Here is a 26,176-nt window from a genome sequence, read left to right as displayed (position 1 = left end):
TAGAGGGAGACCAATTTCATAATACAGGGCTCCTGATGTCCAGTCCATTAGTTTTCCATGATAGCACACTGGGAGTACTAGGAAAGTCAATGATATGCTTGAAATATACTGAATTAAATGATCCTCCTGTCATGTGTTAGATTTATAATCCACAAAGTGTTGAGAGGAAGGAGGGAGAACGGTGTGGCAAAGGGAAAGAGGTGCCCCTTAACTCTTGCTGAACCAAACCACTGACCCAACCTCAGAGGAGCAAGAAGAGGTCCATACTCGCTATCTAGAGACCACATTTTATGCAGCCAGGACTCCAGCAGAATCCGGCCAGCACCAGAGAAGTCACTGAAAAAGGAAAGGAGGTATCACCAGAAAAGAAGTTGAAACTGTAGTCTTCAAATATTTGAAGAGTTGTTACATGGAAAAGGAACCACAGTCACCCCTGTGCCAGTCCAGGGGCCACTACAGAGGTTTGGTCTCCTTGGGGATGAATAATGAGACTTGGTAAGCCCCAATATAGCGTATCAGGCCTCATGAAGACAACCAGTAGTGACTGGGCCAGTTGAGGAGGAGGCAGACTTGGTCTAACTAGCAACTTTCTTAACTGACAACATCTCAAGGCATTCCTCCCACATCATTGGTTGCTCCTCTCCAGTCTCTGCTTCCTCTTAGATGCTCCATTCATCACTCCCCCAGACTCAGCTCCAGACGTGTGTCCTTCCTTCTGCTCCCTCCTGACCTGCTCCCTGAATAATGTCATCTAGCACCACGACAGTGAATACCTTTCCATGCAGACTGACGACTCCCAAATGGGAATTTCCAGGCCAGACCTCCCCATCCCTGCCAAGTTATAGATGTCTAAATCCAAGAGACTCTTGCTGACATCTCTGATAACCCAAACATAAATCCTGATTTCTATCCATTCTAATCCAGTCTAATCCAGTCTCCTCTAGCTCAGTCCAAGACCCCATTTTGTATTCAGCTTCTCAGACCCCAAACCTAAAAGTTGTGTCTAGTCATTCTTTCCTTAATCCCTACATCTAACCTGGCAGCAAAACCCTGTCATCAGCCCTGTCTCCTCCAGTCTGCCTTCCCAGCCAAGCCACCACCTTCTTCCTACGGTTCTTACAAAGATTAAATGCATTACTTTTAGAAGAATGCCTGGCACTTATGTGAGCTGTTTGTATCATCATCATCATTACCATCATCACCACCATCATCATCACTACCATCACCACCACCATCATCACCACCATCATCACCACCACCATCATCAGCACCATCATCATCATCACCATCATCACCACCACCATCATCATCACCATCACCATCATTGCCATCAGTATCATCTCATTGTCATCATCATTCCCAGCCTAGAGCATTACTATCACCTCATCAGTCCCCAGTTTCCTTTTTGCCTCTCTCCCAAAATTATTTTTAATAAAACAACTGAAATGAGCTTTCAAAACATAAATCAAATCTTGTCACTCTTGTTTAAAACCTTTCAATGGTGTCCCAATGATTCTCCTCAATAACATGGCCTGGCAGGTCCTAGACATTTAGCCCAATTGCCTCTCCTGCCTCACCTCATTGCCTTCCTCCAGCTAGTGCACTCAGCCACACCAAACTCTTTCCTGCTTCATGGCTCTGGCTCTTCTCTTTACCTTCTGGAATTTTCTTCCCAGTTCTTTATATGACTGGTCCCTCCCTGACTTAAATCTCAATTCACATCTAAATCTCTATTGAAAGGAAGAGGCCTTCTGTGATCAGCTCCTTCCTCCCCAGAGATGATTCTCTATTTAATTCTAAAGAGAACTTTCCACACTCCATGAATATTTATTGATTATGTATTGCTTCTGTCCTCCAACTAACTCCAACTAGCTTCACAGGTCAGGATCCTGGTCTTTCTCACTCACCCCTGTATACCCAATTTCTGGAACAGAGTCTAGTACATAGGATGAGCTTGATATATTTGAAGAATAAATGAATGGATATCATTGGTATCTCCTCAAAAATGAAAAGGTCTCTCTTAAAAGATGGAAGGGTCCCCATCCGTGGTAAGATGAACAAGTGGTAGATATATTGCAGAGGGCTCTACTGCTCAATTGGGTAAAAACCTGAAAATGTTGTGTGTCAGTAATGGCACACTCAGGCCTCATCCTGAAACCAAGAACTACCACCAACAAAAAACCAAGCTCCACCACCTTAAGCCACAGCATAGCTAGTCTATTCCTGTTCCTGAAACATAGAGATGTTTCTTTGGTTCTAGTAAAATCCTAGGGATGCAACTGAAGTTTTTTGTTTTGGTTTTTGAGATTTGAATCTCACTATGTTGCCCAGGCTGGTCTCAAATTCTTCCTGGATTCAAGCAATCCTCTTATCTCAACCTTACCACTGAAGTTTTTAAAAGCAAAGACTAACTATGAGCTTGGAATTGTCCTTCAAATGGTGGCTCAAATAAGCACTCCACATTACACCTAGATATTGGCATCTGATAAGAAAAATGAAGGATTAAAATAACAGTATTTTAACACCACATCCAATCTCTTATAGTTCATTTCTCATATAGGGCCTCAGTATCCCAAGGGGGGTCCTGTAAAATCAAGAGCCATTACTTGGGTAGAAATTATGGGTTGGCCCAGGGAGCCACAAAGATTCTAAATTGCAAAATACGAAGCCATAAATGCAGAGGGACTCCTGTGTTTTCTAAAATCTGACCCAAAGCTGAGCCACAAATGAGGAAATGGTCTGGCATCCTTGCCAAAAGGACAGTGTCACTAAATGGAAAAGCAAGATATAGCCTGAGATCACTTTGAAGATGGAAACAAAGGTTCACCAATGCTTCATACTGGGGGCTGCTGAGGCTGGTGAGATTTTTTTTTCTAAGTTTTTTTCAATCCAAAGCATTGATCCAGTACTACCCACAGCCTATTCAATGTCATGAATTTGTTGTTCCTGGTTAGAATGGAAAGAAAAAGCAAGGAATGGTTGTATTCTCAGCTTGTGGACTTGGCCTCAGTCCACACTTGGCAATGGAGCAGATCTGCCTGTTGTCATCAGAAAAGGAGGACTGTCAAAGTGGAGGGGTGAAGGATGCTTTGAGGACAGATTAGAGGAAGTCCCAAGTATTCCCTTCATGCTTCAGAACTTCTCTTTAAAAATGGAAAAGATTCCAGAATGTACACATTTATTTTATACATGTGCCTAACTCCTCAGTTTAAAAAAGTTTACCAAACCCCTTTGCTTCCAAGACAAGAGAGGCCTTCATAAATGAGAATAGGACATAGGAGCTGGGTTTTATGAAAGACAAACTCTGCCTGGACCCTGTCTCAGTTTGGTAGTTTGGTTCTCTGAAGCTGATAAAGACCAGACCAAGGGACAGGGAAAAGCCAGGGTTATGCCCTTCTAGCTCTCAGGTACCCAAGTAGCCCATGGCCTGATTCCAGTAATCTGACCCATTCTGCTACACACCTGGTCCATGCAGATGAAAGAAAGAATGGAAGAATGCTTCTGTATACTTGAAATTAATAAACTGGAGAATCAAAAACAAAAAGCATTAGATCACTTAATAGCAAGCTAATGTTTTGTCTAGACCCTCTGTGTCAGTAGATTTTAAACTTGCCCACAGAGACTTGGGGTCGAGGATTGACACACCGTCTACCCAAACCAGAGCTATCAGTTTTAAAGACTTGGAGCCTAGAAACTGGTGCCATCACCTCTGCCCCAATTGGCTTGTGTGGGTGCTTCACCCTCCTCCCCATGGGCCCTGTCTGCCTCAACCCAAGGCTCCATTTCTTAAGGCAGAGATTAATTTCTTGTTACTTAGTACTAATTTTCTAACATAAAATCCTGTTTGTAACTATTTTCCAGTTGTAAAAAATAAGGGAAATGTGAAAGTACCAAAGGTTAGGGACACAGCAGATGAGGTTCCATCATCTGCGATCATCATTTGATGATATATCAGTACATTTCTGCTTTGTAGGATTTCCAAAATATTTTGCCTTACAAATGTTTCTGGACTATTGCTATGCTATGGGTGGGGATAAAACAGCTCAGTGAGAATTTAAAGCAGTTCCAAATGTAATCAGAAAAATTGAAAATGCATCCATATGCATCAAACTTCTTCCTAGTGTCTGGAAGGACTTTCAAGACAACTTGCTACTCTCCACTCCTTTACTCTGTTCCCAGGATTCTGGCCTACTCTCTCCTCTTCAAGCTCCCCACCAAGTCAAACTCCCCAACCCACCTCCCTGGTGATCTTGCATTTGATGGTCCTCCAAATGTTCATATGACTGATTCCTGGGCATTTCAAGGGGTCATTCTTCAAAGATACCTACTCTCCCCATTGCAATCCCTTTTGAAAACATCACCCTGTCTTGTTCTCTTTATAGCTCCTGAAGCTGCTCCCAAATTACCCGTGTTTATTGACTGGTTTGCCGGCTGCACTGTAAGCTCTCTTATGTCCTTGGTGCCTACAACAGCATCTGTCACATAACAGGTGTGCAATGAATAGTCCTGAAGGAAAGAACAGAAAGAAGGGAGGGAATGAGAGGAGAAAAGGAGAGAATCCAGAATTAGGGATTTATGTTTAAGGGACGAAGAGAATGCTGAAATTCTAGGATGACAGGGAAGATGATGATAGGAGATGTGAGATGAGATTTAGTAGAAGCCAGAAGAGATGCATCAGGAAGATTCCTAGGGGCCTTGTTAAAGATTTCATCTGGAGATGAAGCTCAATGAGAGAGGCCTCTGAAAAGTTTCCAAATCAGGAATAATATGATTAGATTTGTATTTTTAAAAATATACCCTGGCTTCAATATGAAAAATGAATCACAAAGGAACAAGAAGGGCTCAAGCCAACTACTCAGAGGCTGCCTCAGTGGCTCTCACCAATGAGACAGACATGCAACAGACTCCAGAATGACAAGAAGATTTGTGGGACCCACAGTGATTCTGAGAAGGGAGAGAGAAGCAAACACGTCAAGACACTCTAGACATTGGGCTCACCAGCTGGTGGAGCAGCACTGACTAAGCAATAGAAAGAGGCAAAGGGGTAGATGTGGGGGAAGAAGACGAAAATTAACTTTGGAGATACTGGTTTGGGAAGGGGCCCCTCAGACATTCCAGGGCAACTGTTAGTATTCAGCTGGAAATGTAAGTCTAGAGTTCAGAAGAGACATCTGGATTGGGAGAAAACAAAGGATTCAAGAAACATCATTAACCACAGCAAGACTTTTCTCATGACTAGGAAGGTGGGAGACAAATAGAGAGAGGCTAAGAAGATTTCGTAGTTTTCAATATGGGTCAGTGCAAGATTGGGGTTGGTGTTGACGGAGCCCAGGATACAGTAGCAATAGAATATCTGGAGAGTGGTAAAATAATTAAGTCCTGCCCTGAAACTGTTGAGGACCCGGCTGAGTTATCGTACAAGAATATGAATGGGTATGGTAAGAGTGGTCAAGCCTCAAGGAGATTCATTTTAAAACAAGATTACAGGGAGATGCCTGATTTTAAGTTTCTACAAATTGAGAAGCTAAACTTCCCACAAGGCTGAATTCTCAGGTTCCCTTCTAAATAAGTATAGGTGTAACCGTGTGACTAAATTTTAGTAAAAGAAACAAATGTGTGTGGTCTATCTAGATGCATTCCATTAAAAGGGAAAAGAATATATTCTTTCTGTCCTTCTTTCTCCACCCTACTACTTAAAGCATGGATAAGACGGCTGGTGCTCTAGCAGCCTTTTGGTCCATGAGGATGAAAGCCAAGCCCACCGCCCCCCACAAATGGTAAAGAAATTAGCTAGAAAGTACCTGGGTGTCTGACAATTTCATGAAATCATCCTCTCTCTCTCTTGGGTTGCCTACTTTCAGACTTCATTTAAAAGAGAAAGAAATAAGTCCATGGAAGTCACTGCCATTTGAAGATGTATCATACTAAGCAGTCAATTCTAATCCTAACCAGAACTCTAGTCAACTGGTCTATCACACCCCATGCATTGCTTCGGCTGCAAGGGAATATCCTCCCCCTTGCCTGTATTTACTTAAATCCTGCCCATCCTTTGGAGGGTGGATCAAATTCCACCTCCCACCGGAGATTTCCCCATCACTTCCTCCCCTGAACTCTGGTGCTGTCTGCCTGCCCCCACTCCTTGGGCATCTGAGTCAACTCTCCATACTTATTCCCTGACACCTCACTGAGGCTCCATACCATCAAGGGCATGGCCTCCAAGGTGCCCTAGTTCATGTATGTATTCCTGAGACTTGAGAGAACATGCCTTCTGAGGTGATTTTTGTTTGTTTGTTTTGTTTTTTGTTTGCTTATTTTTAACCTCTGCCTTTAGGCCTATAAATAAAATTTAAGAAGTAAGAGGAAGACAGGAAGAGTGGAAGGCAGTTAGTAAGAAACTTAGAACTACTCCCGTTTAAAGGGAGAGCTTGGGGGAAAGATCTGATATACCTCCATCAAATTCTATAGCATAAATGTTAGAATGCCTCAAAACACAACACCAGGTGTCTCCATTCAAACAAAGGGTGACACCCTGGAGGGAGGAGTAGCACATATGAAAGGGAGTCCCTTCACTGAAAAAAAAAAAAAAAAAAAAAACAACCTGCAGACTGTGCACCTATAGATCCCAGCTACTCAATCAAACAGGAGTATCACTTGATCCCAGGAGTTCAAGGCCAGCCTGGGACATATAGCAACACCCCTGTCTTTAAAAAAAAAAAAAAAAAAAAGCCATGTAAAACCAAGGTATTTTCCCATTTGCAACATATTCTTTACAAATCAAGATCAACAATTACTTTGAATCACTTAACAGAGTATATTTCAAACATTCTAAGAGTAAACACAGACAAGGTAAATGATTTGTACTAGTAGTTCATTGTCTGATACTTTTAAAATTCTGCATTTTCTCACCTTATTCTTTGCAAAGCAATTTCTAAACAAAATCAAAAAAGCAAAGAAGGCCTCCAAGGATTCACTACACAGAGCTAAAGTTGTAACACAGGCCAACACATCAGGAAGATGTCAGCAGAGATAATTACTACTGGAGAAGTTTAAATGGAAACTTCTAATTTAGAAGTTTAAGCCCAAGTGGAAACAAGCCCAGCTTGCTTAGGGGCAAGTCCAGATTTCCTCAAAATGTCTTTATTGTGAGAACCAAGAAGTCAACTGTGGAGGATCATGGACATTCTGGGGTCCACGTGGAAAGGTACTGAATGGATATGGAACCAACACTCAGGACTTCAAAGTCATTATAAGTGAATCCACGAATATTAGCTTGGCACACAAGGAACAAGTTAAGAGATAAGAAGTTTCCTGTTTAATATAATGACAGTGTTTCTTTGAGATCTGCTTCTAGCACCAAGTGACAGCTATTTACAACCTCAGCAGACACAGAATACAGGTTAGTAACAGGCTACAGGACAGTATCGCTCTCCTTCCTGCAGAGAGTTTGTAGCACAATTTAGCAGTTCCTCTGCCACCTCTTTCTGCTGAAACTCAGTCAGGCTTTAACATGCCTGCCAAAACTTCCCCCTTCCGGGCCTAAGAGTCCAGGATTCCGTGCCAACCCCGCGTGGCCAGATGCCACTTGGGGACAGCGCCTGTGGACACCAAGACCAGAACCTCAGAAAGCCTGCCCTTTGGGGTTCAGTTGCCACTTGTGGCCACCAGGTGTCAGTAACAAGTAGGAAGATTCCCATCCTGAGTCGTCAGGGAACTTCTGCCAGACTCTGAACTGGGAGAAACCGGATGCTGTGGTTGTGGGGACAAGCAGCACTATCATCACGTTCTCAGGCATTCATGAATATTTCATTTACTTATTTGCCAACCCACCATGCAAACTCACCATGCAATCTCTAGGATGATTTTAATTCAAAGTTTCTCACACACTCAGAGAAAAGACACACTGCTCCCTTCAATAGGACTCGGGTCTTTCACCCTGTCCTTTCCCCCCAGGAAAGTGGAAACATAAAATACAATTATCTACTTCTTGTCTACTCTACCCATATAAATTACCAAATGAGTATATTAGCAGCTTCTATTTATACTGAGGTTCAAGGTACTTGGTGTGTAACATGCTTGGGTACTACTTGGTACAGAGCCCACAGGAGAGAAAGTCTAGCAAAGAAATGAGATGGTGCCATTTCATTGCCTGCTCTATTGAGCTGGATCTAAACTGATTCTTCTCATGAGGTGTGGATCTTCAACATAAATATTGAAGACATGAGTAGTTGCAGCAACACTTAAAATTGTACTTTATTGGCCTTCCAAACCCAGGGAAGTTCTACTCTATCTGTAGCTACTTGCCTCTCCAGGCTGAAGACACTTCCTTTGGAATTCAAGACCATATCAAATCAGGCCCACTAATATTTCAATACCAATTATTATGGCCTTACCCAGTAACCAAACAACACATCATATTCACCTCTACCTCTGTGCAAAACACAAAGCCTCTGTCCCAAAACACAAGACTCCTACTGAGCACTCACTCTACTCTGAGTACTTGGGGGATCTAGTGGGTGCTTCCCCTGATAACTGTCCCCTTAACTTGACCCTAAGTAAGCCTGGCTTCAAATAACTCACTGGCAAAGATTCTGTACTCAGAGGAGAAATGCAATCTTCTGGATAAAGGAACACCAGGCTCAGTTTAGGATTTTGCAGATAGTTTCAAGTCCCCATCTTGCAACAAGTAAACACTCAAAGGTTTTGATACTAGGTGGCACCACTGAGGTCCAAGACCTAGGAAGTTACCTGGCAATGAGGGAACCCAAAGCTGGTCCAATCATCCTCAGGACAGTCTGCTGTCACTCCAGCAGGAAAAGGCAGGGCATTTCTGAACACAGACAGTCACCAAGCCAAAGACATCCTTTAGATCACATTCCCAGTGTAATCTGCTTAAGGTTTGGCCTTTATCGCTTACCTGTAACTCCATTTCTTGACTCACAAAAAACAAGAGCATTACACAAAGTGATTAGGAAGAAACTCAAGGGCATTTCTCTATGAAGAGAGAATCACAATGGTACCCAGGATCTTAGTTTCCCTAATGAGGCAACTGCCCCTTTCCTTCCATCTCAGATTCATGGCTGTCACATTCCCCCTCACTTCAGCAATAACTTCCTAGCTGATGTCTTCCAACGAATAGGTGTTTCCAGGTCTAAATCGAGAAACAGACACCCAAGGACAAATTTGGACTCGAAAAGTCAGTCTTACCGTTAGCTGATGATGAGAAACAGTGCTGAACATTTCCTGAAGAAGATGTGCTACAGTTCTGCCAGAGATCTGTCGCATGTCCATTGCCCACAATCCATTGCTAGAAAGAATCAGACATCCTGAATCAAAGGAGGCAATGAGGAGTGAAAGGAAGGGGAGGAAGCATTCAGAGGGATGGCAATGAGCAGCCCCATCCACCTGGCTGCCTGGCCTGCCACTGTTCTCCCCAGTATTGAACAGGTGGAGGCCACTCCCTGGACAAGTTCAGTTATGATCCAGAAACCTCCAGAGAGGTGGCAGTCTGGTACAGACATCATGCACTTGGCAAATGGAAAAGTAACACACATAATTATGTACAGAGGTTAGTAGTATAGAAGGAGGAGCTATGGCCTCACCCCGACACAACTGCATTCAACCATCTTTCCCTCCTTCATGTCTTGGGTATCATTCCCCAAATGATTCCACCGTCTCTTTAAGTCTGTTTCCTTAAAATTCCTATCAATTTGACAAGATTATCATCACCCATAATTTATATCTTGTGAAGATGCCTATAAATGATAAAGCAACTCACAAGTTTCTTACATAATTATTTCTCAAATAGACTAGAAAATCATGTGGACAGCTTGCCTTCGATTAAGACATTAAAGTCACAGGCATGTAACTACCTGAGTTGGTGCTTATCTTTACCAGCAAGTGAAAAAGTTTAAAATCTATTTTGTCTGATAGTTTTGTAACAAGTAATTCTGCTGACCTGTTCACATCAGTGGAAGTTTGACTAACACCCATAAAGCAGATGTGGAACTTAAAAACATTTTCTGGAAAAGCCAGTTTTAACTTCAAGTCTTAAAGTGGTATTTTATAAAGTAAGCAACACGTCTGACCTACTGTTTGGATAAAAATTTTTCTTAACTACTCCACTTATTTCCTCTGGGAGGTTGCATCAAGAAAAAAACCTGCTAAACAATCTTATCAAATGAAGCCTGTGGGACAGTGGATGGGCCTTGAAATTATTTTGATTTAAATAGAAGCCTGAACAACTAACTTATTTCAGCGATTGCTTGCTTTCTACCCCAGAATCTGCTCTGGTTTTCTCAAAACAACTGAAAAGTGGCACATTGCCAGAAACTGAAAGAAAGCGGGGGAAACCGCTCTGGGGAAACATCTGAGACCTCTAGTAGTCTGCAAATAACAACCCCGCTCTGAATCAGGAGGGCATTGGCTGGGAATCACGGTGAGGAATTGCCCTCCACCCGGAGAGTCTCCCCTGCTGGGTGGGCACTCACGCTGACAATCGTGGAGACAAACAGCAACACTAGCACAGCGACGTGGAGGACAATGATTCCCAGCAACAGGAGGAGCATTCTGGCGGCAAGTTCTGTTCAGCGGAGTTCCTGCCTGCGCGGAGAGAGAACCCAAACTGGATGTGAGGCCGAACGCACTGGTCAGCCAGAGGCACCGGCAGCGGAGCGAGGGAGGAGCGCGCAGAGGGAGGATCCCCGGGCTAGCGGAATGCCGGGCCTGGCACTGAGCGCTGCTGCCCGCCTGCCCGCCTGCCCGCCCGCACCGCTGCCAAGAGGGGGCGGCAGCCGACCATAAGATCCCCGCCCAGCAGCCAACTGGACCCGCCTGCAACTGAACATCTTTTGCTTTGGGAACAAAACAAGCGGTGTGCAAGTCTCAATCACCCCGGGAGGAGTTTCTAGAATGACTAGTGGATGCCACAGGAGGCCTCTAACCGTCCGGGAGCCTTCCAGGGACACCCTGACTCGGGAAGGAACAGAGATTGCGCTCTCCTAAACACAGATTCAGATGGGGATACCCCTCTAGGGTAGACATAAGGATAAGGGAAGTTAGCTCCAGATTTCTGCCAGAGGCTTGAAGTCACCAGAAGCCTACTGTGAGCGAGAGCGCAGCAGGAAAGATGGTTTCCAAGACCCCAAAGCGCTCTGCAGTCCATTAGTCTCCAAGTTTCCACCCAGTTTTGCCAGCGTAGGGGAGCCGTCCAGGCCCTAGCTCGGCCTGGCCTACGTAGACCAACTGGCGGCTCCGGAGAGACAGCGCAGAGCCAGAGGAGTGTGGAAAGGAAAGAATGGTCCGGAAGGGTTGCCCAAACCCTGAGTTTCCCGCCCAGGGGGCGCTTTCCCTGGCAGCCCCTGAGGGCGGGGGACATTCTGCTCGGGCTAGCCCTGTGTGTGTGTTCCCCAGGGGGTCTAGTCTCAGCCCCAGGCACATAGACCCCAGCGGACCAGGTCCAGCCTCGGTTCAGTCTGGGCGGGGCAGGGGAACAGGAGCCTAAGAGCTTGATTTCAGGGGTGTAGATGTCTGGCGGGAAGGAGAGACAGAGGGTAAAGAAGTGACTGGAGTCTGAGAATTCCAGTTGATGAGCGCTGGCAGTACATCTTCCATCCGATTTTTTAAGCTCCCAGACCCTCATTTTACAGACTTTAGGGGAACTGAAGGTTGGGATGACCCGTTGGAACATATGTACGGTTGCATCCGTGAGGACCAGTTAATGACAGTCTTCTGCCAGAGAGGCATTTCAGTGTTTTAAAAGCACCCAATCCCCGAAGCCTCCGTTTCTCTCCACAAGCAACACATCCCAAGAAACCCTGAAAAGCACAGAAGAAATAAACAAGGCTTTCTGATGTCTTTCAGAAGGATTAAAATTAAATACGATGGTTCCTAGTGCCCAGGAGCAAGAAGAGGATGCTTGGGCATGTGGCTAGGACCTGGAGGACCACAGGGGTCCAGTAATCCTGGGATGTCTACTCTAAGGATTGCTTTACCAATGCGTCCTGGAGTCGACACCTCTCCAGCAAGTCTTACTGCACCGCCCTTAAGTAGCCTCTATCCAGACACCACCACTATCCCCGCCTGGTGCGGTGGTCTACAGAACAGAAAGGTACTCCTCACGGTATACTTCCCAGGTAGGAAGGAAATGAGACAGGCAGGGATCTGCAAGCTCCTGACAGACAGTTCAGACACCTGGTCAGAGTCGGTGCCTTCTCTGAGCCTTCTGGCACACTCCCACCAGAAGATGCCCATGTTTCTCCCCATCTCCTCACTTTCTCCACCAAATTACTTACAGCCCAAAGGAATAGTTGTCTTGGATGAGCGGCCTCAGGCACAAACTTGAGTCGTACGCTCGGTTGCTGGCGTCCCCAAAGACAGTTGTGCTGCGGGGCTGCGCGTGCGAAGCAAGGGGGCAGTGGGAGGCTCCTGGCTTTCCCCTTTAACCGGAACAACGCCCTGTTTGCGTCGCTGCAGAAGGGTGTGTCTCTGGGTCAGCGTGTGCGGGAGGGCGGGATTCAGGGAGGAGAGCCGGCAGGAGGGAGAAAGGGAGGGCAGGCGGAGGACAGTTATTTGGCCTTTAATGCGCCTGGGGAAAAAGCCGATCTCTGCAAAACCGAGGCGACTTTTACTGGATACTAGAGGCCGCTGAACTTTCTCACCTCCCACCTCTCCTTGACTCCGCCGCGCTCATGGAAAGTTAGAATTGACCGATAAATTCGCCCCTCGGCCCCCTCAGTCCACGTAGGACAAGCCAGCCAGATGTCGCCCCACGGGTGTCCAACGCGGGGTTTCGGGGCGCTCTGGCGCCAACTGAGCCCACGCGTGGGCTAAGGCCGAATTCTTCTACCGGTAGGAGCGAACCCGCGCTTAAACGCTGAAAGACGTCCCTCTCCTCTGGGTCTCTGACACCGCCTGGTAGCCCTGGCGTTTTAGCCGGACATTTCCCCACCAGCTGGTCCCCTCTGTGTCTGCACCTAGGAAGTGTGCTGACTTCTAAGATTCTAGGGGATCAATCTCGAAGACCCTGCTTGGATGAAAATTAGGGGGAGGAGGAAGAACCAGACTGACTGTGGGACAGCGTACCTTGGATCCCGCTGCTCCTAGCCCAGGCAAAACCAGACTACCAAGGAATAAGTTCCAGGCGAAGTTTGCCTGAGGCAGTCTGGCTTGGCTCCCAGCCTTGGCTGGCGTCCTGGCCACGGGGTGTGAGGGAAGTGGCCATTTGAGGTGGGGGAAGAGCAGCCAGGGAAATCAGCTGATTCATAGCCGCCTGAGTGTGGTCCGCCCAGCATTAGGGAGAGAGTGGCTAGCCCTTCTTGGCTTGTTGCAGGTGCGCCCATTTAAGATGCTTTCAGGCAGGCCAGCCCTGATGCACCAAACGGGGAGCCAGAATGTAGCTGAGAAATGTCTTTGCGTGCTAATAATGCAGCAGTTTTCACACATACCTTCCCTACCTGCCAGCATACTGTGTCATACGACCTTATCACTCTAAATAACTCAAAGAATTCCATATTATTTCACCATTTGAAAGTAGCTACTGTTTTAACTAATCTTATATCTCTATTCTAAGTAAAAATAAATGCAGTAATTTTTAAATTATTTAAAAAAATCTTTTTGGATTAAAAAGAATACTCATAAAATTTTTATTCAATTCCCATTAAATGCCACATAGGGTTCATGGAAAGCAGTGTGGTACAGTGTATAGGCTCTCTGGCTCTGGACTCAGACGAATCTGATCACCTACTCCCTTCTGTTGTGAATCTGGGCCATTTCTGAAGTTCACTTCAGTTTTTTTGTTTGCAAAGAGGGCTGATACTGTCTGTTTCAAAGGGGTTTTGATGATAAATAATATAAAGCAGTCAGCATAGTATATGGAATAAAATAAGGGCCCCCTCCCCAAATTTTCACCACTATTATTATAATATCACATTCAACCGTCACATCAACACTTTTCAAAGCACACCCCTGCTCTAAAATAGCTTAATGCCAATACATGAGAGTGCATATGCAAGTGGAATGACTAGAGAAATGGAATTTTTTTTCCACTTTGTGGGTCATTTTATAAGTCAGATTTGACCTAGAAATTATTGCCTAGTTTTGTGCTATTCTACCTCTTATTTATATGATCAGTATTTATGTACTCACTACCTACCCAGTGTTGGGTAGGTAGTATTTGGGTATTTGTAAATGCTTCACAAATATTAGCATATTTAATGCAGGATTTTCTTGCCTATCCTTTGTTTTTTAAGTAAACTTTTAAATAAATTTTAATATACATCTAGAAAAGTTCATGCATTATAAGTGCACAACAGCTTGCTTCTTCCTTTCTTTTGAACCCAATATTTTAATCAATAACTACTTAGGTCACAGCCACACCTTAAGCTTCCAGACAGGTGAACCCATCCATCTCTCTCCAGCCTCTTGCTTCCTGCCTGGCTCCGGGTGGCAGAGAAGAAATGCAGCTCAGTGCCCTGCCAACCAGACTAGGCCACACCCAGGACCTAGCCAGCCACAGGTGGAGGGGTCTTCCTAACCTACTTGCCAAGATCACTTGCCAGCTGTTTCCCATCAGGGAAAAAGCCTCTGGACCCCTTTCTTTCTTCAGTCTGGATGTGGTAGGATTCTAGATGCTCTCGGGTGATTCTCTTGCCTCCCCAGCCAGGGTGTATATCCAGCTCTTAACCAAAAATTGTAAAAATCCTCTGATTCTCCAGTCAATTCCAACACAAATGTGCTATCTTCATTGAAGTTCTTTCCTTTTGCAGTTTGCAGGGGTTAGGGAATTAAGTAACTCTCTCTGTAAAGCACACACCACCCAGAGGCACATTCTGCCAATAAAACTCACCAGACCACACAGCGTAACCCCTTCCTCCACGCAGATTTCTTTGCAGTCAAATGCAAAGGATAGCAAGGCAAGGCCCTCCCCACCGGGAAGCCAGTGACCCACAGCAGTCAAACTAAGCCCCGCTGCCTTCAACCAGGTTCCTGGAGATGTTCCCTGGTGGTGCTCCCTGTAACTGAAGTCAAACCAGGCGTCTTTCCAGTTTATTTAGGGGTTGGTCCAATGCTGGGATATGTCATGGTGGCCTGAGAAGCTCTCAGTCTCTACTATTTAAAGAGACAGTGTCCAACTTTGTGAACCATCCAGAACAGCATGATCCCAAAAGGCCCTGCAGGGAATGGGGAGTCTGGAGTCAACTGAGACAAGAGCTTAGGGTGTGCCTGAAACCTGGGAGCCAAGGCTGTTCTTCCTGGGAGTACCAACCAGCACACTAGCAGAGAAGTTCAGGCAATTCTTAGCACCCTCCCTCCAACTCCCAGTTAATGCTGCAGGGATGAAATCTACTGTGTGAGGATCTATATGAGTCATGTTTTATGTATACGGATAAGTTTCATTTAAATCAACAACATCCTTTTAAGCACTTCAACATGGCACAGATAACTCCTCAGAGTATCACCCCAGGAAGGTAATGTCTCAAAATCACCAAATCAGGTCCATTTGCTAAGGATCTTTGCTACCTGCTCCACCCCAATATACTGCACTGGCAGTATATTAGAATGAAGCTCAGAGAAATGGGTCTTCCGGCTCTGTCTTTAATGATCCCTTCATCAACTCATTATTAAATGTTGACTTTCATAAGATAATTCAATTCAAGTAAACAAATCTCTACAGAAAACATTCTGACCTGTCAGGCAGGGTAAGCTGGATGAACAATTGGATAGTCAAGAAAAGTTGGCAAACAAAGGCACAATCTTCTTCAGGTTCTTTTAAGCTTCTACTCATTCTTTCAGGCTCTCAAAAAGAGTTCCCAGTCTCTAGTGACTGCTCCTAGATGAGTGCTCTAAGACAAGGGGATGTGGTTTCATTGAATGACATTGGAATTCTGGCAATTTACCATCTCTTATGTCAGGGATCCCCAATTTGGAAGCACCCGCAGAGTTCGGAGAGGTCCTTGTCTGCTGCAGAAACTTTATCTCTTGTTGGGCTCCTTGGTCTTCTACAAACAAGTCCAAAGGTCCTCTTCAATTATCTGCTCACAGCGAGTCTCTTTCCAGTCCAAATGAAACAATTCCACTTTTTACCATTTGCTTAAGTCATTTTTATTTTTTCCAGCATGACTGCTCTTTGGAACCACCCAAGCACTTCACCAATGACCTAGCCTAGACCTGCACCCAGAGATGTTGCTGTTGGTGGTCAGAGATGGGGTTCAGATATGGGTAATTTGTAATGTTCTTCTTCCCCAAATTCTTTCATTGTCCAGCCAAGTTGTCTGGAGTTAGCATGTCCCTGTTTTCCTTCCAGTTCCCTTCTGTGGTGGGACCCAAATTGAGGTAAAGATCAATGTGGGCTACAGTATTTTGCAAGTTGAGGTTTAGTCTTGCCCAGAAAAACAGGGTGTGTGAGTGTGTGTTTGTGAGAAGGAGAGAGAGAGAGAGAAAGAAAGGAGAGCACCCCTAAATCCTTCTGTATGGGGCAGCTAGGAACCGGGGAGCATGGTTTTCCTGACCTCTCTAGACATTATCCCCATGATTAGACCCTGAAAGCTGTATTACAGAGGCGGCTGCCCATCAGGCCAGGACACATCTGAGAAAACTATTCCTCATCCAAGAGCTAAAAATTTAGAGGAAGAGTGTTGGATGGGGTGAGGGGTGATGGTATGGATTTTGTTTCTGACTGGATAGAACTGTTCCAATCAGCCATCCCACTCTTCTTCCATGAGCTTCTCTTTCCAGGACCTGCTCTCCTGACCCTGAATCCCTTTGGCTCTCTATCACTAGCAGACAAGCCCTGAAGGACCTTCTGGACTGGGTTCTCTCCCCCACACCTCCATGGGGCCAAATGAGAAAAATGCCTTTCTGTTCTCTTTCCTGTTTCAAGTAGCCCTTTCCTCAGCTGGATGGGAACACCTATTGTGGACATTTGTTTTGAGCACTATATTGGCAGGGCCATGGAGAATATTTCTCTGGGCCATTTTCCTTATATAATGATCACATAGAACCATCACCCAATCAATCGCATTTGTCATTAATATTTCCTCCCTTTCACACATAGGGAAAATGAGAGTTATGAAACTACTCTGAGGAAATACAGGTCAAATCACATCAGAGTGGTTAATTCTAGTACATGTGCTTTTCTTCTAGCAGTAACAACAAATCATTCATAAGTTATTGATTAAAATAATAAGAATAGCTCTTATTTGGTGCCTATTAGGAGTCAGTCACCAATTTAAATAATTCAATGAATCAAATAGTTTAGTCCTTACTTTATGGAATGGACACCACTATGAAATGTTTTCATGAGAAGGGGAAAGTGAGGCACAGCAAGACATTGAGTAGCTTTCTCAACACACACTGCTACAGAGCCCATGCTGTCTTGCATCCTGTGTTCTCTTACTTGTGTCTAGCACATTCCTAGCACATCTATCTTTTTTCATTGTGTTTCCATAGACCCTAAAATTTAATTTCCTTATTTCATGAAAGATACTGACATAGTGTACCTATTTAGGTATTCACATTTCCTTTTCCATTAAAAGACAAGAAAATGTTCCAGGACATCCACTAACTGCACATTCCCTATATGACATCTTTAAAATTCACAACTTCATCTTAGGATAAATTGCATCTCTAGCCTCTTCACCTGTGGGAGAGAGCACAGAATCACATGAGTACCCCTTTCCAGCATCCTGCCTCATCTTGGAAACAAAGCCATGTCCTCCTATGGGAAGGACCATGTCACAGGTACAGCACCAGCAATTGGGGCAAAATCTGCCTGTGGGAAACAGTTGATCTCATTAAGACTGTTACTATCATCCATGCAGAGAGGAACCCAAGCAGACTCCAGAAAAGGAGGAAGCCCTTTCTGCACTTTGTAGCTAGTAAAATACTGTTGCATATAGTATCTTATGGGATGAGGAATCACTGTAACAATTTTTATGTGAAGAAGAGGGGCTTGAGAAATTTACCAGTTTACCTCCAGGGACCAGCTACTGAAGACCAAGGTGGAACTTGAAACCATATCCTCTGTTCCGTTAGTTGTGATTTTTCCATTCTGTGGACTCCTCAAAGAACAAACTAGAAGCAAGTCTGAAGTGGGTCATCATTCAGGTGTGAAGTGGTCATTGAAGCATCTATCACACAGGCTCTCCATCGATATCTGGACAGTGTTTACGCTACAGTTGAAGCCTTTCCTGTTTCACTGAAGCCAGAGCCCTGCGTGGGAGCTCTTGGCTGGGCCTAGATGCAGCTGGTCTGAAAGAGTCTTCAAAAGCCAGGTTTCTCCCTCATTTGGACTTGTTTAGGCTGCTCTGACCATGGGTGAGAGCAGCTTAGTAAAAGAGCAAGCAAAGCAGGGGACAGAAAGCAAGGGAGGAAAGGAAGGAGAGAGACAGGGAGAAGGAAGAGGAAGAGAAGGGAGAAAGAAAGGAGCTAGTTTGACTTCCATGGCAGACCCCTCTATAAATAGATACATTTGAAATTATGTCCTGTCCAAGTCCCTGAAAGATGTTCCCTATAAACAAAGACAGACAGAAAGCAACCTACAGATACACAAAATGGCACAAGCCATTCCCTAAATGGCATCTTTAAAATTCACAACTTCATCTTGGAGTAAAGTGCATCTTTAGCCTCTTCACCTGTGGGAGAGAGAAAGCACAGAATGATTATGTCCCAGCACTGAAACACTTAAACAAGTACAAAGTACAAAGAACTCTTTGTTCCTAAATGCATTCATTCTTGCTTAGGGAAGCCAGATTCCAGAGATGCAAGTGGAGGGGGAGAACACAGTCTTTTCTCTCACATCTCTTGAGCTAATGGAGGAAGGATTTGGGAGCAGTTAAATTTAAGCAAGAGAGGGTCAGAGATGGATTTGTGTTTGGGAAAGTAGGCTCTGAAACTTTTCTAAAACTCTTACTCCCAAGTGATAGGCTTCTGCTCTAACAGAGGTGGGAAAGCTGAGTCACATATTGCCACATAAGATTGGCAAGGAGAGGAATAGGAATGAAGGGATTTTCTAGGCTCCTGCAAACCAGCATAATACTACTGGGAAGGCAGCTTGAGCTTTAATGTCCTTACGGAGTGAGGTAGACAGGAAAGTCTAACATAACGCAAGGGAATGCTTGATTCAGACATGCCAAGAAATGGGGCATTCATCTCCAGTAAAAAGGACAAAATGAACACAAAAGCTCCTAGATGGGAATATGGTGGGACAACCCCATCATTGTCCCCATCATGTGTGTTCTCTGTGAACCTCTGGCTTGAGGAACAGCAGCTGCACTTAGAATGAACTTGAGGGCAGATGTTTTCTTCATCTCCAAGTCCCTGAACCACTTCTCAAGTGTGAAACCTCAGCTCAGGCATGGAAGGTCACTGGCAAAGGTCAAATCCTTTTGACAGGTTCAAAGGAAAACTGGGCAAAGCTTCAAGCATGCTTCCTCTTCATTGTTAAAGATTAGGAAATATCTAATCCAGAGGACTTCAGTGGTGAGCTTGGGCCTCATTTGGCAATTATTTTAAAATTGTCACTCAGAGATTAAAATTTTAGAAATTTACCTTAAAATAGTCACAAATATGCAAAAATTTGGCTGTAAAGGTATCTATTGCAACATTTTATAATGAAGAAAAATGTGAATGCCATAAATCTCAAACCTAGAGGAATGCAAGGTACATTTTGGTATAGTCATATGATGAAATATTATGTAAGTCTTGAAAATAATGTGGAGGAAAACTTGCTAAACCTCTCATTTAATACCTACAACAATCCCACAGTGGAAGAATTATGGCCCCCTAAGACACCCACAGAGCTGGTAAATGGTGGAACCAAAATGTGAACTTTGGTCATCTGAAGCCAAGGCACTGTATTCTTAACCACTCAACTCCATCAGATGTATAGTCTTAGACATCTACTGTGATAACAATAAAAGCAAAACCTGAAAGATTACAAAGTTGGGAGAATGCAATGAAATAGCATTCTTTTAAGACCGCATTTTTGTGGCTTAGATCTTAAGGGTCCCCCAAAGGCCATATGCTAAAGTGCTTGGCACTCAGCCTGTGGCACAACAGGGAGGTGGTGCGACATTTAGGAGACCAGGCCTGGTGGAAGCAAGTTAGGTTACTGGAGGCATGCCACTTCTTTTCTCTTTTTACTTCCTGAATGTCATGAGATCAGGAGCTCTCCTGCACTATGTGTTTCCCACCACTATGCTCTGTCTCACCTCAAGCCCAAAAGCCATGGAGCCAGCTGACCCTGGGCTGAGATTTCTGAAGTCATGAGCCAAAATAAATCTTTCCTTCTTATAAGTTGTCTCTCTCATGTATTTTATCACAGCAATGGAAGACTGGCTAACAGTTTCAAAGTTCTGACATAAGATGGGAAACACAACTTTGCATGGAGTTGAACAATAGGGATAATTGGGATAATAATCATGCATCTCAGGTCTCATTATAATGAATCTGTGACATTTTGGCTTAAGTGCAGGAGGTACACACTGGGTCTACTCCCAGGAGTGGCCAGGAGGGCCACTGGCAAGGCATTGCTTCATCTTTTGCACAACCTCAAAAGGAGTCTCACATTCAGGCACAGAGGGAGTATGATAATATTGAACTAAGTTGTATGTCTCATAATGTTGATGGAAAAATGCAAGCATTTATGTGGAGTGAGAGTTTGATAATCTTATTCTGTCCTTTTAAAATTATATCCATATACTCAAAAGGAAAAAAAGTGACTTTGATCTTTCTTTACCTTGAGGGACTTTTAATGTGCCAAAAGTTTATTGGTTTAGGTATGTGATTTTGAAGATTAGAATCCTTACTACTCACAGCAAAATCATGGTTAGACCTGCAATTCAGATGAGTATCCTGAAAAATTATGGTCAATTATCCAAGGGAGAAAGCCCTGTGTGGTGCCAATGGTCCATCACCTACTACCATTTTATCTTATTTTTCAGAATTTCTCTCGCTTTCTGTCTCTTTCTTTCTTCCTATTTTCTTTTACCTTACTCCAGCTCTTTCACTTCCCAGCTTCACAATATTACCCATAATGAAATAACATTGATAGCTGAATTCCATTACCTTGTGAGAAACCTCAATTATTGGGAAACCTCAGGACCTTTTTAAATTTTTCATCACAGCAAGGGATTTTCACAAGTGTTCCTCTAGAGAAGACTTCTTCTAGGTCTCATTCTTACATACTTCAGTCCCTTGATAGGCATTTATGCCTTGTAAATCCCTAGAAAGAGACTGGACTACAAAGCATTTCCTAAGTGCATTGAGCCATAGAACTTTTGTTCCCAGCTTATCACCAAGATTTGGGTTCCATAGACCTCCCTACTGGAAACATTGGCTTATGTGGCCCTCTCCACTGACATTCTAGTCTTTCTCAGTGGATGAAATAGACTATTATGATCTCAGGAAAAGAAAAGGCAGATTTGAAGGCAGAAGGCGTTGACTAAGGACTCTGGGCCAGCTAATTTTCCCCAGACAGGGAACAGAAAACATCAGTAGTGGCCAACATTTAGTAGAAATCCCAACGAGATTTGTTGCTATGATCTGGGGTGAGGAATTGGGTAGATGTGGTCTGAGGTCACACAGTGCTCCAAGATAGAGGCCACATTGTTCCCCATGACTGCTCAGGCTCTCTTATCGTATGTTTATTCTCCTTTTGGGGAGGAACACAGTGTTGTGGCTCAGGGAATACCCTTCTCATGATCTTTGGAAGAGTTCCCTGAGACTCAGTTAAGATGTTATATAAATGAGCCCAAGATGGTCTCTGCATATTGAGTTGTTCATTTCTTTGCTACAGGCTGAGACATATTAGCTCAAAAATTGACTGCTGTCAGATTCAAATGTTTATACGTCTAGTTACTTTTAAAGTAACTTTAAAAAAACCCAGATTTTTAGATGTATAGAACCTATTTATTTTAAATACCCTGCAAAGCCTCAACACATATCTTTTACCCATGGATGAGGAAGAGCCCCATGGTTATAAGACCTCAAGTTGCTACAGCACTTCACAGTTCTCTGACCCAGAGAACTTCTGAGTGGCAGAGCTATCACCTGGGCATATCAGCCCCTCTCTGATGTTCTCTCCCCCTAAGAGTTCCTTTCCTCCTCCCCTCTTGGATATGGGTCTTGAGTTGTAACCCCTGGGAAATATCATACCATGAAGAGCATTTCTCCTCATGCAAGCATCACCAATAAAGTTTGTTGCCTTTCACTGCCCCTTGTTGTCACATCTTTTTTCTCTACTAGTCCTCAAAGTCCCTTGAATGAATCTCCACCTATGGACAGAAAGAGGTGAAACAGAAGAATACTGGAGCTGGGGCACAGAAAATCAATGATGTTCCAAGTGTTCTTGTATGCAAAGAGGGACATGAAGGAAATCCTTCATCCTTAGAGGAACAGAAGTTTCCGGGTGGTGACATCCTACAGACCATCCCAGCTTCCTCAAACAACCCAGCTGAAGGATTTCTTCCAAAGAATCTAGGGTGAAAGTGATTGATATGGATTGCCAATTACAGACTACTTCTAGCTGAAAGTCTCTGAAAAAGGACTTCATACCATCAAGTTAAGAGGGAAGACCTACAATGAGGCTGAATGCATAGGCTACTCAGCTTTGGAGCTGAGGTAAATAATCAGTTGTTACACAAACCTTTGTGTAAGCCTTGTGGCAGGCCACCAGGGTACTACACATATAGCACACCAGACATATGCTCCCACTCAGGGGGCTGAGGGAGCCATTTTTCAGTCTACAATTTCAGCACCCGATTTTCAACCTTTACCCCTTCTATACATGTTGTGTGAATGCCTTAACAGCTTCACACTGCAGCATCAATTCCTTGTCTACACCAGCAGTTTTTTTCTTTTCTTTTTTTTTAATAAAGGAAACAAAAGTCATACAGTTCCCCTTACTTAGGTCACTGGACTTTGCTGACTTCTTCCATGAGGCAAGAGTAAACAGAAAATGACTAAGGGTATTTGGCATCCAAAGCCATCCACAGGCAGAACCAAATTCTGGAAGAAATGTATTTTGGACATTTAATCTCATCTATGGGAAGAGAAGGAAAACTGAAGCCCCCTTGAAATAATATTCACTCAGTAGATACCTACCAAGTTAGAACAATAGGCAGGAGCCCCTTCAATCTTTATTCGAATGCAAAAATAACCACAAATACTTCCCAGTCCTATATGCCTGGTCCCTTGCCATGTAACTTTTCTGTAATCTCCAGGAAGAAATGGAGTCTCTCCCTCCATTCTTTGAATCTGGACCTGTCCATCCTTTGGCTAGTGTGATATTAACTATGACATAAGCAGAGACTGTAAAGTACTTACTCATTAGAACCTGTTCTCTTGGTTATGGGAACCTTTCCACCATCATCTGAACAAGCCCAGGCAAGATGCAGGATGTTGATTGAGAGACTCCAGTCATCCCAGCTGAGGACCTAGACACATGAACCAACCAAAGAGAGAACCTAAGAGTGTGATCTGGACCAGAAGAGTTGCCAAAGAAAGCCCAGCCATCCCTTAGAACTGTGAGATCCAATAATTTGCTACTCTAAGTCAATGAGTTTGGGGTCATTTGTTACACGGCAGAAGCTAGATTATTCCTAGAACTGTGGTTAGATATCAATCATTATATTTAGAAAAGGACTCTATGCCATCTGGGGCAGAGACAATGACCCCTGCAACAGCAAATTAACTTTCACTTGCTTCTGCATATCTAGAATCTGAAAAAATTGACTTACTATTTGGCCCAGCTGCATCTCCAAAATAGGAGAGTGTAAAGCCAGAGAGATTGAGAAGATTCCTGAGATTCTGGAGACTCAAGCATTTGCTGATACTCTTATGGTTCTGTGTAGAATCAATCCTATAAATCTGAAAAGAGTCCTAAGGATGTTGGAGCACTTTGAAGTGCAGTACAGAGCAGGACTTCTCAAACTAACAATGCTGCCAACAAGTCCAGTTCACACATGGTTGTATAGCAGTGCTTCTTACTCCAACTATTTTTTTTCCAGTCAATGAGGTGCTAAGTGTGGAGATTTCTTATTTTTATAATTTAGCAGCCTTTCTAAAGAAGGGTTCTGTTCTTCATAAAAGTTTTCCTGTTATTTGATTTTCCATAGGCCTTGCACTGGGAATGGAAGAAACACCATTTTGATAAGTGTTCAAAGAAAAAAATGTTAATAGTCAAACTTGTGTCACAGATGAGAGTTCATGGTACCATGCTGGGGCTATGGCTCAGTGGTTAAGTACACTTGGGTTCAATCCCTGGTTGGGGGGAAAAGAAACATCTCACCACCTCACGAGATGTCCAGGTCTTCTGAGATTCTTCCAGCTTGAGACAGAGCAGTTGATGGCGTGTAATGGAACCTAGCCTCCTGTGTTCCTCTGTACAATCACAGACAGGTAAGCAAAGGCACATTCACTCATCCTCCCATGCTATGCAGATAACTATCTTCATAGATATATAAAAGAATTCTGAAGGATATGAGAAGTCCTGCAACAAGAACAAAATTAAAACCTATTTACAGCCTGTTTATAAGCCAATAAGCTTTCTTTTCTCCTGTAATCCAAAATGTGGCAGTTGATGTTTTGAACTATTACCCAAAACACTTCCCTTCCTAAGTGATAGCTGTGTTACTACCTGGCATTTCTGACGTATGTGTGTTCTGTCTTTAGACTCTGCACTTGTTCTTCTCACTACCAGGAGTATATTCTGTGGCCTCCATCTCTGTTTTAACTCTCTGACTTGCATTTGTCCCCCAGGTCTGTTTAGGTTTAGGGTGTTCCTCACAAGTTTATGTGTTGGAACCTTAATTTCTTATTGCCTCAGTGTTGGGAGGTGGGGCCCAGTGGGAAGAGTCTGAGTCATGGGGATGAAATCCTCATAAATGAATTAATGCTTTTCTTGAGGTAGTAAGTTCTCATTGTACAACTGGATTAGTTACCATGAGAGAGATCAAGTGGTTATAAGTTGAGGATACATCTCTGTTTTGCCTTTTTTGCCTGTGTTCACCTACTCTTCTGCTTTCCAACATGAGCTGAAGCAACACAAGTCCCCACCACATGCACACTCCATCTTGTACTTCCCAGTCTCCAGAACCATGAAACAAAACAAACTTTTTTTCTTCATAAGTTATCCAGAGTCAGGTATTCCATTATAGCAGTAGAAAACTAAGACAAAGTATCAGTTTATTATTTTTGGCCAAGTTCTCAAACTCCCTGAAAGGACTTGATAGAAAACCATTTCCTATGTTCTTACAGTGCTGTATATATCCCAACAAATACCACAATCTATTGGATATGTGTTTCCTTTTTATTTGTCTATTTCCTGCATTGATTTCTACATTGGGCAAAGGCACCATTTCTGATGATCGCTGGTGTTCTTCCTTTTCACTGGGTCTGGAAGAATGGCCTTGCATAGAGCATGGTAAGAAGGGCTGTCCTGCCATCAATGAAGTGGTGATTCAAGAATACATCAGCAGTCACAGGCATATCCATGGAGTGAACTTCCAGAACATGCCCCTCAGGAACTCAGAGAGATCTGGAGATTTACCATGAAGGAGATGGGATTTCAGATGAGTGCATGAATTCTAGGCTTAATGACACTGTCTAGGTCAAAGGAATAAGGAATGTCCCATATTGTATCTGTGTGCAATTGTCCAGGAGTGTAATGAGGATGAAGTTTCACCAAACAAGCTCTATGCTTTGGTGACCTATGACCCTGTTACCTCTTTCAAAAATCTACAGTTAATGTAGATGAGAACTGACCACTGATTGTCAAATAAAATTTTAAAATGGCCCCAGAAAGCACTATTTCTGACTCATAGTAGATACTCTGAGATGGTTATATAATAAAAGTAAATGAACTTATAATTCTGAGCAGAAGATAAGTGGCCCAGTGTGTCACAGGCATGAGTCATTGACCAAAGGTTTTGCTTTGTTTTGTTTCTTGCATGTGCTCTCACAACACAAAACTGTAAACTTGCTTATAATCCTGTTGCCTGACACGGCAGGGAACCTGTGACAGGCTGTTCTTTACATAGAGGTAGTCACTGACAGATGGGATGAGGGTACCTCAGGCTATCTTAGCTGAACCTAGAGGGCTGGAAGTGAGTTTTATTCACTCACTGTGACCAAAAGTCCAAGGAGCAAAAAATTATTTAGGGCTCAAAGTTTCAGAGGC

General features: G+C 43.8%; 1 protein-coding gene across 2 annotated transcripts in view; it reads right to left on the bottom strand.

Annotated features, from left to right (window-relative positions):
- The window catches only part of PMP22 (peripheral myelin protein 22), a 33,870-nt gene extending 18,858 nt beyond the window's left edge, over positions 1–15,012 (bottom strand). Inside the window, exons 1-3 of one of the 2 annotated variants that reach the window (XM_079133575.1) lie at positions 14,843–15,012; positions 10,488–10,599; positions 9,205–9,304 (exon numbers count right to left, since the gene is read on the bottom strand). In XM_079133575.1, the coding sequence (XP_078989701.1) occupies positions 9,205–9,304; positions 10,488–10,565 (178 nt within the window). In that variant the 5' untranslated portion in view covers positions 10,566–10,599; positions 14,843–15,012. Of the gene's footprint in view, positions 1–9,204; positions 9,305–10,487; positions 10,600–12,290; positions 12,438–14,842 lie in introns of those variants that run through there. The other variant, XM_079133574.1, reaches the window with a different exon arrangement.
- Between the last annotated feature and the right edge of the window lie 11,164 nt (positions 15,013–26,176).

This window comes from Sciurus vulgaris (genome assembly GCF_902686455.1).
Source record: "Sciurus vulgaris genome assembly, chromosome: 3".
Taxonomy (NCBI): Eukaryota; Metazoa; Chordata; class Mammalia; order Rodentia; family Sciuridae; genus Sciurus; species Sciurus vulgaris.
This window is presented reverse-complemented; position numbering and strand designations above follow the sequence as displayed.